At 65.4% G+C, this 13,552-nt stretch overlaps 5 protein-coding genes across 5 annotated transcripts; 3 read left to right on the top strand and 2 right to left on the bottom strand.

Moving 5' to 3' along the window:
• Nucleotides 1-2,012: 2,012 nt before the first annotated feature.
• Nucleotides 2,013-4,062, bottom strand: JCM10292_006554 (uncharacterized protein; the record flags this gene model as incomplete). The annotated part of the gene is made up of 6 exons (XM_076651845.1): nt 2,013-2,376; nt 2,446-2,744; nt 2,808-3,381; nt 3,467-3,573; nt 3,676-3,707; nt 3,927-4,062. The coding sequence occupies 6 exons, from the start codon at nt 4,060-4,062 to the stop codon at nt 2,013-2,015; spliced, it is 1,512 nt and encodes a 503-aa protein (XP_076502627.1).
• A 418-nt stretch (nt 4,063-4,480) lies between these two features.
• On the top strand, nt 4,481-6,351 carry JCM10292_006553 (uncharacterized protein; the record flags this gene model as incomplete). The annotated part of the gene is made up of 2 exons (XM_076651844.1): nt 4,481-5,328; nt 5,385-6,351. The coding sequence occupies 2 exons, from the start codon at nt 4,481-4,483 to the stop codon at nt 6,349-6,351; spliced, it is 1,815 nt and encodes a 604-aa protein (XP_076502626.1).
• Nucleotides 6,352-6,853: 502 nt separating this feature from the next.
• Nucleotides 6,854-10,202, top strand: JCM10292_006552 (uncharacterized protein; the record flags this gene model as incomplete). Its single annotated transcript, XM_076651843.1, has 5 exons — nt 6,854-8,137; nt 8,227-8,243; nt 8,308-8,953; nt 9,473-9,619; nt 9,687-10,202. 5 exons carry the CDS (start codon nt 6,854-6,856, stop codon nt 10,200-10,202), a joined length of 2,610 nt encoding a protein of 869 aa, XP_076502625.1.
• Nucleotides 10,203-10,711: 509 nt separating this feature from the next.
• On the top strand, nt 10,712-11,355 carry JCM10292_006551 (F-box protein; the record flags this gene model as incomplete). Its single annotated transcript, XM_076651842.1, has 2 exons — nt 10,712-10,831; nt 10,894-11,355. The coding sequence occupies 2 exons, from the start codon at nt 10,712-10,714 to the stop codon at nt 11,353-11,355; spliced, it is 582 nt and encodes a 193-aa protein (XP_076502624.1).
• A 449-nt stretch (nt 11,356-11,804) lies between these two features.
• Nucleotides 11,805-13,494, bottom strand: JCM10292_006550 (uncharacterized protein; the record flags this gene model as incomplete). Its single annotated transcript, XM_076651841.1, has 2 exons — nt 11,805-12,877; nt 12,948-13,494. 2 exons carry the CDS (start codon nt 13,492-13,494, stop codon nt 11,805-11,807), a joined length of 1,620 nt encoding a protein of 539 aa, XP_076502623.1.
• Nucleotides 13,495-13,552: the final 58 nt, after the last annotated feature.

Genomic DNA, 13,552 nt, shown 5'->3' with positions numbered 1-13,552 from the left:
CCAGGGGGCAGGAATGCATCTCTACAAGGTCTGTGGGCCGTCTGACCCGAAACGAACGCCGGGAACGCTTACTGGCATCTCCTGAAGAACCATCGGCAACTTGTCGCCCTCTGGATTCAGGTCAGTCAAGCTGACCGACCTTCGAGCGCACGATCTATCGTAAACAACACGCTGACCGCCGTCTGGTTCCGGGGACCCACTTGGGAACTTGCAGAAGCCGTATTCGAGACCTTCGAGGTTGTCGTAAGTCTGCTTTTCGCTCGTATCTCGCCGAAAACAGGGGCTGAGCCCCTCTGCTGTCGCGTACCCATGAGCGACAGCTATTGCTATCGGGAGAAGGTGCAAAAAGGAGCCGCCTGACCCGTCGCGGGCGGCAAAAGGGCAGACTCTCTCGAGGCTGCTGGGGACTCTACTGAGCCTCCAGGGCACTCGCCCAACGCGGGGGTCGAACCCGCGACATCCGGCTATTCCATAAAAGGCCGGCGCTCTAACCGACTGAGCTAGTCGGGCAGTTTGACGAGGAGACGACGCTCGGGCGCATCTTACACCTATCGAGCGTTGCGAGCCCTTCCCGCCTTCCCGACACCTCTCGCTGCTTCCTCGCCTGCACGCTCGCTCACTCGGCTCATTCTCCAACTTTGGCGGCCTGCGGACTCGTATCAATAGAGAAACGGCGTGTCGAGCTGACCTTCCCAACCACAGCGCTTGGTCCCCGCTTCCTCCGCCTCGCTTTCCGACACTTTCGCACCTTCACTCTCTACGCACATAAGCACACGGTCGCGTGAGATTTTCATTTGGGCAAAGAACGCTGACCTTTCTCGCATTGGCTCGGCCCCTCGCTGCACTGCTGTCCGGGCGCAGGGTCATGCGCCGGAGCAATGCTGCTTCTCCACTTCAGCCTTCCTGGACGTCAACACAGGTCAGTAACATGCTTTTGACCAAGTTCAGGCGATCTAGGACCTCAGCTCAGGGGTCCAGTGGCCGCTTGTACTGATCACGCTATCACCACGTTCTTCCTCATCTGCTGCCCCTCCCCGCCTGCGTCCACATTTGTCAGATCAGACTTCAGACTTGTACAGCTCGCACAATAGGCACGGTACCAGCTGTGCTTTGTGCATGATTTTGCGCACTCTCGGCACGGCGACCAGCCCCTGCGACATGCTACTCCTTGACGTGCATGTGCGCCTCTTTCGCATTGCGCTCCGCCGTGTCTTCTTGCGCGAAGCTGAACGGCGTGCCCTGTCTCAGGTTCGGTGCTTGCACAAGGCTGTCTTGCCAGGATTCTTCGGACTTGCTACTTCTTCTCGTTTTACCGTCCGTTCCGCACCACACAAGATCAACTGAGCCTCGCCTCCAGTGCTCCTTCCCGGTACGGACCTTGCAAAGGCCGGCGCTCTAACCGAACTGAGCTAGTCGGGCAGTATGACGAGGAGACGACGCTCGGGCGCATCTTACACCTATCGAGCGTTGCGAGCCCTTCCCGCCTTCCCGACACCTCTCGCTGCTTTCTCGCCTGCACGCTCGCTCACTCGGCTCATTCCCCAAGTTTGACGGCCTGCGGGCTCGTACCAATCGAGTAACGGCGTGTCGAGCTGACCTTCCCGACCCGAGCCAGCGTCTTCTAGTGTCAAAATGGCGGCGCGACCTCGCTTGACTGCACGCATGCTTTGATATGTTTGTGTACTCCTCGAGATAGAGTTGATCCTGTTCAAGGGTGAAGCATAGCATGGTCCAGCATCACTCGCACTCGCTTAAAGTCCTGAGTCGAGACGCTGCTTGCAACCGAAACCTATTCCACAGCGAGGAATCCAAGACTGCACAGAGGATGAGAATGCGAGAGAATGAGAGAGGGAGTGGGAAAAAGAGGGGACGAAATGTGGGAGGAAAGTGTGTACGTGCGCGCCTCCTTGCTGCTGCCGCTGCTGCTACGACTCGACCGCCGCTCCTACCAACCATGCGGACTGCTTCTGTTAGTCAGGCAAGAACGCCGTTTACTGCTCAGGAAAGAGGAGTCAGCAGCCACACCGACCCAGAGAGAGGACGAGAGCGCGACGCACCAGCTCGTCGTGGCGACCCGACTTGACCTCGGTCTCGCCGTCGAGCTCGGCCTCGAGGTTGTCGGGCTCGTTGATGTCGTTGGTCGCGTTGGCCTCGAGGAACTCGACAAAGCTGTCGAGCGAGCGGTCGCCCTCGTACGAGACCCACTCGCTCGAGCCGGCCGCCTTGAACTTGATGGTCGGGAAGCCCGAGATGCGGAAGCCGGCCGACGCGGGGACGTCGTTCTCGGTCGCGTCAAACTTGGCAACGGTGAGCTTGTCCTTGACGTTGGCGTAGCGCTCGCCGAGCGAGTCCCAGGTCGGCTTGAGCTTCTTGCAGCTGAGCGCGGCGAGGAAACACGGTCAGTCGCCGTCGACAGCGCACGAGAGGTCGGACAGAAAGACTCACTGGCCGCACCACGGCGCGTAGAACTCGACGAAGAGGTCCTTGTCCTCGGCGACGACCTTGTCAAACTCGTCGGCGACGAGAACAAAGACGGGCTCGTCCTGGACGGCGGGGACCTTCTGGCTCTTGATCGAGGGCGAGATCTTGCCGGCGGCAAAGTCGTTGACAAAGGCCGAGACGGTGGCGTGGTCGACCGTCTTGGACTGGTCGAGCGGGAACTTGGTCATCTCCTGGATATTCTGGATCGCGAACGCGGGCCACGTCGGCTCCTGGAGGTTGAGCGACTTGGCGTGGTCGGCAAACTGTGCGGGAGCGGCGAGTCAGTACGACGAGTCCGATAATCCCGCACTCAACGGACGACGCACCTTGTTGGCGTCGATCCAGACAAAGTTGATCTTGCCCTTGTGCTCGCGCGCGACGGGCTCGATGGCCTTGACGATCTCCTCGCGCTTCGAGTCGGTGGCGGGGACAAAGATGTAGGCGAGCGGGAGGCCGGCCTCGGCGTACATGGCAAAGTTGTCGGGCGAGATCTCGTCGAGGAGCGGGACCGAGTGCTCCTTGGCGAACGCGAGGAGCGACTCGTCGTCGATGCTGCCCTCGAGGTCGTTGCGGCCCTCGTCGAACGTCTTGTACATGACGACGGCGGGCGGGGTCACGCCCGCGGCGGCGATGGCGGCGGCGTCGGTCGAGAGACCAAAGAGGTACTCGTCGCGGTAGATGTCGGCAAAGTCGCGGAAGGTCTGCTGCGTCGACTTGTCCGACTCGTCGGCGTACGCGACGAGGACGACCTTGTCGGCCGTCTTGAACTCGTCGTGGTTCGACGCCGTCACCTCCGAGACGGCCGGGAGCGCCTGCTTCTTCATGTACGACACGATGCCATCCGTCTTGCGCGTGCCGGCGTAGTCGGTTGGGACACCCTTGCGGAAGACCTTGAGGGTCCTGCAGAAGCCGAAAAAGCGCAGAAGTTAGCACATGATCGCGCTGCTGCCCTGAACAGCTCGAACAGCGTTGCGAGGAGACGCACGGGTAGCCGTTGACGCCCTGGGACGAGCAGAGCTCAGTCTCGACGGTGCAGTCGACCTTGGCGATGGGGATGTTGTCCTTCTTGAGGATGGTCGCCGCCTCCTCGTACTGCGTCACGGTGCGTGTGCACGAGTTAGTGCGCGTGCTGTGCGGTGCATCGGATCCCGGCAGCGGGGTGGCGGCGATGAGGTGATGAGAGGGTGCACGTACATGAGGCGCGAGGGCCTTGCAGTGGCCGCACCCTGCGAGCGTGCAGACTCGTCAGCAAGACGCTCTGAGCTACTCGGGGTGTTCCCAGCCGGCACAGACGCGTCAGACGCGCTGTGAGGCTGCTTCATAAGCGCGAGGAGGGACGTGGAGCCTCGGGATGGCAACGTCCCCTCGTCGTATGCGCGGGTGCAGAGGCGCAGGCAGCGTGCACACGGGTTCCAGAGAGCGGGTCAGAGCGCGGGCAGGCTCACAAGGCGCGAAGAACTCGATGAGGGAGAGGGGCTGGTTGGCCGTGTCGGCGAAAGTCGAGGCGGTGAGGTCTGCGACGTCGGATGCGGATGCGGCGGCGACTGCGCCGAGCACGGACAAGAGGGTGGCGGCACGCATGGTCCTGGCGTGCGAGAGGGAGAGCGGAGGCGTGGGAGAGGGTGGGAGCGAGGCGACCACAGAGACGCGTCCGCGGCAACGGCGACTCGGGCGTGTCGACGTGTAACTCTCGCCTGGCCTTGCAAGACCCGCACGACGAGCCTGAGGGCCCCAGCTGCTCTCCAGAACGCGTACAGCACCCGCACTCGCAACCTTCCCAAGTGGCACTGCGAATATTCTCTCTCGACGCCCACACCCCGCCAGTGCTGCAGCTCGACCGTGCACTGTTGCCGAGCTACTGTGCTGTACACACGGACGCGCTCAAGAACGCGCCTCGAGGGAGGCTGAGCGCGGTGGCTGGGTCGTCCCCGTCGACGCGTCTCGTCGCAACTCCGCGAATCCGACGCCGGGCCGTCCTCGCTCCTGCCGCGAGCCAGCGATGCGCGCAGCAGCAGCGGTGCTGGTGGGCGTGCAGCTGCTGGCAGCGCTCGTCGCAGCAGCCTCGGCGGGCTCGTCCAACGCGACGCATCCCCCGCTCTTCTCGTCGTCCCCACCGACACTCCCGACGCTCCACACGTCGCTCGCGTCGCTCCTGCCCGTCCTGCCGCACCTCGCTCCGCCGCCAGAACACACGCTTCTCGTCACTCTTGCGACCCCCGCCTTCAAGCCTCTCCTCCTCAACTGGCTCTGCTTCCTCCGCTACAAGGCGCGATGGGCCGCACCGCCGTCTCACAGCGCACACGGCGAGCCCTACGAGCTCACGCAGAGCGAGCGTGACCACGCGGACGTGCCCAAGGTGCTCGTCGTCACGAGCGACGACGAGCTCGCGCATGAGCTGAGCGACCACGGCGTCGTGACCTGGCTCGTCAGGGGGACCGACTGGGCCGAGGTCGAGCGAGCCGACGCCCTCGACGACGACGACCCAGAGAAGGACCTCGCGCTCATGGCCGTCGAGCAGATGCTCGAGAACGACATCTTTGCCAACCTCCGCCTCCTCGACCTCCTCCTCCCGCCCGACGACCCCGCCGTGCCCAACGCCGACGGCAGCACCGTCATCCCCTGGGGCACGCTGCGCTACCAGAGCCTCATGCTCGAGCGCACGGCCGTCATGAGCAGCCTCATCGGCGCGCTCGTCCACACGCAGCGCAGCGACCCCGAGTCGCGCAAGGACGACGCGCGCGAGGTGCTCCGCCGTATGATGGAGCACGACTGGGAAGAAGGGCCTTTCCATGCAGAAGAGTTCAAGGGCGTCAAGGGTGTGCTTCTGGTCGACAACGATGCCGTCTGGTGCGCTCGTCCGTGTCCTCTTGCTTTCGCTCGTGCGCTCACACTTCGCAATTCAGGCTGTCGAACCCGAACTCGTTCCTCTCGCACTACTACCGCCCGACCGGGCCCCATCCCTCGATCGTCTACGCGCCCGACATGTCGCCACGAACGCGCAACGCCTGGGGCACACACACGATGCCGTGCGCGTGCTTCTTCTACTCGCGCGTGTCGGACGACGGCGCACAGACGGCCGCGCCCGTCTTCACGCCGACCGGCGAGCCGCAGGACCCGTTCCTATACTCGCCCGCAGCGGGCGCCGCCGAGGTGTGGCGAAACGCCGCGCTGTGCCACATCTCGATGCTCACCGAGGCGCTCGAGACGGGCCGCAAAATGCTCCACGCCGTCTCGCCGGCGACGTCGCCGCTCGGCGAGCCGCAGGTCGTGCTCGGCGGCGTGCAGCGCCCAGGCGCGCGCGCGCCGTCGTTTCAGGCAACGGCGCTCGGGCCCGCCGTCTTCCTCGCCGAGCAGGCGGGCGCGCTCCTGCCCGAGACGTCGCACGAGCGGTTCATGGCCGCGCTCGGGAGCGGCGACGTCGAGGACCTGCTCTTCCTCCTGCAGGACGCCGAGCTCGACCTCGACCCCTCGACGGGCAAGCCCGCGCCGGGCAAGTCGTGCCTCGCGCTCGCGCAGACGCAGGGGCAGCACGTGTGCGCCGCACAGTGGGCCTCGACCGACCTCGCCGGGTTCTCGACGAGCCTCACGCGCACGTACCTCGCCGACGTGCTGCGCGCGCCGCTGCCGCACCAGCCCGTGCGCACCGAGGCGCTCCCCTTTGACGCGTTCCCGCCCGGCATGCGCTTCTTCAACGGCGGCGGGATGGAGCCCGGCGCGAGGGCGTGCGTCGTCCACGCCAACTATGCCACGGGCGGGAAGAAGGCCCAGCTCCTGCGCGAGAACGGCTTGTGGGCGCTCGTCGAGCCCGACGGGTCGCCGGGAGGGGACGGGCAGTACAGGTGCGATGCAGGCATCATGGACAGGGCGTAGACATTCTCGCTTGCATATTCGGTTTGCTTTTGTTTCCCTTCCTGTAGGTACGAGCGAGAGAAGCCCTCACCTGTACGCCTCTCCAGTTCATTCCGTCTTTCCCGCCTTTCTCCAGCTCTGCTGACTGCTGACTTGCTCTGTGCGGGCCTGCAGGACACTCAGTTCCGTCAACACCGCATCTCGCGGCGCTGAGAGACGCCCTTGTCGTTCGGCGCGGCACGTGACGGTGCCTCTCGAGCTCTGTTGACTGTGTACCGACCTCCAACTGGTGCTCGCACCGCGTCCAAAGGCTCTTGTCGAGCGACAGGGGGCTCGAGGGCGGTTTGGCTTTCGCGCGGCTTCTCCCCTCTCGCTCGTTCCCTTCACCTCGCTCTCCTCGCAGACGACTTCGCTCGGCCTGGTCGCCTTCCCTCGACGGGCAGTAAGCCACTCAACCCTGTGCACCGCGTCTCGCGCCCGCTGACACACTTTGACCCGCTCGTCTCCTCTCGCTCCTTAGGGCATGGTCCCCTTCTTCGGGCCAGCAGCGCCCGCCTCGCCTTCTGCGCCCGCGCAGCAGTTCTCCAGCCGTCCTCGCTTCGACGCTACCTCGCCGCCCTGGCTCCCCTCGCTCGGGCTCGACTCGCTCCGCTCGACCCCCCACTCCTCGCTCGCTTTCGCCTCGACCGCGTCGCCGCGCTGCAGGCAGCGCGGCTCGCATTCGACTGGCTACCCTCAATACACTAGCTTGAGCCCGGACACGAGCCCCGATACCAGCTTCGGCTCGTCGTCGAGCGACGAGGTCGCCCCGCAGACGCCGCTCGACGCGGCGGCCCGCATCGAGCACTTCTCGCCCAGGGGACAGGTCTACGTGGACGAGTTCAGTCGGTTCGGCAGTGGCGCGGGCGAGCCAAACTACCACGACCGGACCCTGTCGCCCGACGCCAAAGTCTTTCTCCCCTCGTTCGACGATGCCATTCCTTCGCCCTACAAGCAGCGCACCAAGCACGGTCTCGGCATCTGGCTCGACGACAGCGCCGACGAGGACGACCGCATCGAGCAGCTTTCCGTCAGGACGGGCGTGCTCGACCTTCGCAAGGCGCACGGCACCTCGCTCTTCGATCCGGCTCGCCACGACTCATTCACCTTCTGTCTAGCTCCCAGCCTTCGCACGACTCCGCTTGCAGTCGAGAGACCTGCGCAGATCGCTTCGTCCGCCGCCCTCCTCTCGCCGCAGCCTCAGCGCGCGCGTCTGCCCTCCAGTCCGCTCGCTCGCTTCCCTACGGCGGATCCGACCCAGTCGTTCCCCGCCTTCTCGTCGAGATACGACGAAGGCCGCCGCGTGCGCACGTCGAGCAGGCTCGTCGCCACCTCGCCGCCGACACCGCTGCGCAGTCTCCCGCACTCGCCCCCGCTCGTCCCGCTCGACACGAGCCTCAGGTCGCCGGTCTCACCCACGTACATCTCCGCACCTACGACGCGCACGCACAGCGTTGGGCCAGGTGCGCTGCAGTCGCGCGCCTCGACCACCTTCCACTCGCACGCCTCGCCGCCCGCTCACGCGTCCTCGGCGCCTCTCTCGCCCACGACCGCCTCGCTCGGCACGGCGCATGCGGCGTACCCACTCTCGGCGTCCGACACGGCCAAGATCGCGCAGCTGCACAACGGCCGCGTGCCCTCGCTCGAGCAGCTCGCGCCGCCGCAGCACCTTGTCGCGGGTCAGGCGCAGCCGATCGTCAACACGGGCAATTTCGGACCCATGATCGTTCAGGCGGGCGATTGGAAGTGCGGTGTCTGCGCGTTTGTGGTACGTCGCTCCTTGCAGACATCGTCACTGGTGGACCTTCTCAAACCGACTGTGACTGACCTCGCTCTCGCTTGACGCGCTTGCTGCAGAACTGGCGCCGCCGCAAGTGAGCTCGGAAGTGAGATCTCCGTTCGCAGGCGGGATTTGACGCGATTCTCTTCGTGCCGCAGGATCTGCCTCAAGTGCTTCCCGTTCGCGAACGACCTCGGCCACATCCTCACGATCCAGTCGCAGCGCGCCGCCTACCTGGCTCAGCCCGGCACGACCATCACTGCCGAGTCCATTCCTGCGCTTGCGCCGAATGAGCTGCGATCCGACATCGGTCTCGTCGACGGCTACTTCGCCCATCCCGCTTCGGCGCCGCCTCCCAGCAACAGTAGCGAGGGGGTCGCGACCTGCGACGTCGCTGCTCTCGCGCGCGCCACGTCGCGCTCCGAGCCGACGCTCCGCGCCGTCAGCTCGGGAGCCAGTCGCCCGTTCGAGCCGTTCGCCTCGCCCATCCCGCCTCCTCCGCCGCCCTCGCTCGCCTCGTACGCGACTCACTCGTCTCGCTCGTACACGACGCGCTTATTCGAGCCCTTCTCGCCCCTTCCGCCCAGCGCGCCGCAGCCCGCTCTCGCGCCCCTCCCCTCGGTCATCTGGACCACCTCGTCGACCTCGCCGACGTTCGGCCGCGCGAGCGACGGCAGCACGGGCGGCTCGTCCTCGGGCGGCGGGTACGGCAGCGCGGGCGAGCTCGCGATGCGCAACGCTGCGCGCGAGGAGGCGCTTCGCGAGCAGAAGAAGCGCGATGCCGCTGAGAGGATGATGCTTGCTGTGCGCGCGAGGGCGGGCACCCAGGACGCGAGGAGTGGAGTAGGGGGAGGAGGAATCTGGGGCGCTGTGGGCGCGCGCTGAGAAGGAGGGGGAAGGCACAGAGGCTTAGCGAGGGCGGAGGAGGGAGGTCGCGCGGCTTGTCGTCGGATCGGTGGGAGACCTGTCGGAGGTGGAGAACGTGCTTGTTTCGATCTCTCTTTCCATTCTTCTTCTCTTCGTATTTCTGTCTTTGTCTGAGTCCGCGTAGGACGCTTTTGTCGCCGTCACCGTTTTGTCGTCTTCCTTCTCCTCCATTTGCTCTCGTCTCGAGCCTCGCTCGCCCTTCTGCAACTCCGTTGTTTTGCCGAATTGTCTCGAGCACCGCAAAGACTTGATGGTCGGCGAAGAGGCGGATAAGCGGCAATCAACCTCGACCGATTCTGCGTCGACACCCTTCGCTCCCTCTCCCACTTCGCCTTCGCTCAAACCGCTGTGACGTCTCACACGTCTGACTCGGAAGAAATTTCGACCTCTGGAAAGACGGCCGAGCACCTCAACAAGCCGCCCGCGGTCTCGCCCGTCGACAGCTTGCCCGAGGAGGTCACGCTCGTCATCTTCGCGCAGCTCGACTACGGCGGCTTGCGCAAGGCTTCCGCGGTATGCAAGCAGTGGCAAGCGCTCGTGCAGGTGCGGCGCGCTTCGTCAAGCGGAAGCGAGCAGGGTTGACGCTTCGTCTCGTCTTCGCGACTACCAGGACAAGCGCCTCGACGCCAAGCTATTCCGCAAGAAGCCTTTCGTCAAGACACTCGCCAAGGGTCGCAGGGTCGCGCACCACCCGATGCTCAACAAGGTCGACTGCGTCAACGTCAAGCGCGACATGGCCGAGATTTGGCAGTACTGGAAGGACGGGGACGGCGACTCGAACGGGCATAAGATCAACGCGTTTACCGTTGGCGCCGTCAACGACTATGCGACGTACCCGGCTTGCACGAAGATGTCGATTGACCTTCAATGCGGCAACCTCGCTCCGATCGGCATCGTCAAGTTGACGGGCGTGACCGTGCGCGACGTCCTCAACGCCGTCGCCGACTTCTGGTCCGTGCCGCTCACGTCGAGCGTCAAGACGCGCCTCCGCCGCGTGTACGGCAAGAACTGGGAGCTCTCGCGCATCGACATGCTCGGCGACCACCGCTTCTTCGAGGGCTGGGAGACGCCCGTCGTCCAATCGGACGGGTCGGTCCGCCTCGCTGTCGGCTTCTATGGCTCGTAGGTGCGTCCTTCTGCCTTCTCGAGTGAGCTGTAGGCCTTGTAAGGACATCTGAACTGACACGCCCATATGCCTCGTCAGGGCTTTCTTCGGCGTGGCGTGGTACGCCGTCTGGCTCCGCGTGGGCTGTGCTTCCAGCATGCTCCTATATTAGTAGCTCTTCAAGGGTGACACCTTGTCCTGACCGAATAAGGAAGCAGCACACGATGCGAGCTAGCGAGGCCTTCTCAAGCACATTCGCGGGGCTTTGCAGCACGAGCGAGTCACGCCGCCATGTCGAATTCAGGGGCCACGCTGCTGAGAGTCGCAGAGACCGACGTGAGCTCGGCAGGAGGGCGAGAGCATGATGTCGCGCTGCCGAGACGATGGATGCACGCGGGAGTTTCGCAGCTTCGCCTCCTTCCCCTCACTCGCTCTTTCCTTCGCTGCCTTTCTCGCTCGACCGAGTTCTCGAGTGTTGAGCAGACTCGTACAGACTTGTCCTCGAGCTTCTCCACCCTTCCAGCGGCACGATGAGCTCGCCGTTCGACCGCCTCCCCTCCGAGCTCGCTCTCGCCATCTTCACGCGGCTCAGCTACAGACAGCTACTCAAGGTCGAGAGGGTCTGCAAGAAGTGGCGGGAGTGGTTCTACGTGCGCGCGAGCTCATTTGTCTTGTCGTCGCTCGTCTAATCGCAGTCGGCTCGCTGCCACAGGACGATTCGCTCGACCGCATCCTCTTCCGCAAAGGCCTCGCCCACAAGATGTACAAGCCTCACAAGTACAAGATCCACCCGGCGCTCGGCATGTTCGACTGGCTCCATGTGAGCGGCGACAGTGCCCAGCTTGAGTTCAGCCGCGGCGAGACGGACTACTGGGATCGCGAGCAACTGGACAACTTGAAGCACCGCAAGCTCCTCAAGCATTTCATCACGCGGCCGGCCATCTCGCATCTCGTCGTCAACATGGAGCCTGGCGCGCGTTACACGAAGCACTCGCTGCACTTCCCCATCGACTGTACCCGCGGCATCACCGTGCTCGACCTGCTCCAGGAAATCGCCGAATTTTGGGGATACGGTCGCATCGACACGTCGGAGTGGGGCTGGGTGGGCTGGAAACCGCTTAGCCAGCTTGACAATGGCGCGCTTCTTCTCGAGGCGCGCAGCTATGACCACTGAGGTACGCGCGAGTCAGTCCCGTCATCATACTCAGTCTAGCGAGGCTCATCCGGTGCGAACGCAGCTGCAGGCCGCCCCGCCACGACCCGCTTGAACCGCCTGAGCCGCATCGTTCCGCGTTGTTCCGTTCTTTGCAATAGAACAACCTCTCATGCCGTCTCGCGCTTCTTCTCCAGCTCGCGCATCTGAAGTACTTCTCGCTTCACCGTTTACCGCTGGCTGCTCGCGTCAAGACGAGCGGTTCAGGGGTGAGAGATGCGAGACTAGAGGACCTTCGCAAGTCCGCTTCAGCGTTCCGGCACCTGTCGCTTAGCCAAGATTCTCCTTACCTCTTCCGTCAATGCTTCTTGAGGAGAACGGGTTTTCTCTCCCATTGCTCGGCAGACTGTGACGAGGGGACCGAAAGAGAGCGCAAGGTTGGCAACAAACACGCGACGACGGCAACACGCTCAGAGAAAGTTGTGCACGACGGCCTCTCTCCCGTTCCCGTCCCGCCCCGCACTCGAAGTCGTCGCCTCGTCCTCCGCGTCTCTCCCAGGCCTGAACGGCGTCTCGACGATGGTCCTGCTCGCCCTCCTGCGGTTCTCGAGCACGCCCGCCGTGAGCTCGACCGCGTCGCGGAGGACGAGGACGAGCCCTGCGCCGAGGGTGTTGCGGACCCACTTGGGGTCGACGACGAGCGCGCCTGCGCGGCGGCCCGCGGGCGCCTGCGTCAGCTGGCGGATCCACCCTGCGCCGAACCAGCTCGCGGCCGCGCCCCTCGCGCCCGACGAGGCAGGGGAAGAAGTGGCCGCGAGGAGTGCGCTGACGCCGAGGGCGCGGCGCAAGAGCCTTACGGCGCGCAGGGACGGGTCGCCGCGCGCGGCGAGGTAGAAGAGCGCCGAGCCGGCGAGCGCAGACAGGGCGGGGAAGGCGAGCGCGCCGAGCACGAGCGACGTGAGGCGCCCGAGCCCGACGCGCAGGCGCGAGGAGACGGTCTGCGGGCCGCCGCCGAGCGCGGGCTGGGCGGCCGCGGCGGCGGGCGCGGGAGGGTGCTGCGCCGCCGCGGCTCCCTCGCCTTCTTCTCTCCGCGCGCGACCGTGGGCGTCGGCACCCGCAGCGGCGTCGTCGACTTCGACCTCGATCGTCGCGACGAGTTCGAGCGCCTCTGCGCCCCTGCGCCTCTCCTGCCCTTCTGCGCCGCCAGCGGCGAGGATATCAGCCGCGGCGGCGTCGTCTTCTGCCGCCTCTTCAAAGACGCCGGCGAGGCCGCGGTAGCGCTTTTTGCGGCCGAGGACGGCGTGGAAGACGCGGTGGCGGAGGCGGAGGTAGGCGAGGCGGAGCCAGGGGAGGAGGCAGACGGTGAGCGTCGGCGAGGGCGGGTAGCGGAGCGTGAGGTCGTCGAGCCCGACGGGGTCCCAGAGCGCGGGCGACGAGTGCGCGTGGGTGGAGAGGACGAGGGTCAGCGGGAGGAAGGGGAGGAGCGAGTCGATGAGGGGTGTGCGGGAGAGGACGAGGGTGAAGGGGATAAGCGGGAGATTGACTGCGGGTGTTCCAGTGCGGGTCAGGGTGACTTTGGACAGCGAAGGACAAGAAAAGCGGGAGAGACGCACGCCAGTACCGCCAGGGGAGGCCGTTCTCGTGGCGGAGCAAGAGGGCCTGGGTGACGTGGTCGCCCATGAAGACCTTGAGTGCCCATGCGCCGTAGGCTGCGGCGACGAACCACGCGCTCGCGGCGACGCCCCCGACGGCGACGGCGAGGCTCGCGCGGTCGGCCTGGGCGCGGAGTCGGCGGTAGAGGCGGAGGGCGTCGCTGGTGCGCTCGCGGACGGTGATGCTCGCTGCGCAGACGGGGCAGCGCGGGGCCTGGGCCTGGGTGGCGGCCTGGGTGGTGAGCCACGCGAGGAGGCAGTCGGGGTGGGCGACGAGCGAGCACGAGCACGCGTGCACGAGGCGGCGGTCGGGCTCCTCGAGCGAGTCGGTGTAGCAGATCCAGCACGTCTGCACGGGCTCAACCGCGCTCTGCTGCGCTTGCTGCCGTGGGGGAGCAGGTGCAGCTGTCGGTCTCGGCGAGGTGGGGACAGCGCGCGGCGGTGCGAGGTCTGCATCGTCGTGGGGAAGAGCGCGGGCCCGTCTGGGCAGCTGCTGGCTCGGGAGCATCGCCCGCAGTCCTCGCAGGGCAGACAGCGGACAAGGACGAGGAGCAAGAGAGGACTCG

This window comes from Rhodotorula paludigena (genome assembly GCF_050403205.1).
Source record: "Rhodotorula paludigena JCM10292 DNA, Rt_paludigena_JCM10292v1_ctg58, whole genome shotgun sequence".
In the NCBI taxonomy this organism is placed as follows: domain Eukaryota; kingdom Fungi; phylum Basidiomycota; class Microbotryomycetes; order Sporidiobolales; family Sporidiobolaceae; genus Rhodotorula; species Rhodotorula paludigena.
Note: the sequence above shows the minus strand (reverse complement) of the source record. Positions and strands in the feature narration are given on the sequence as shown.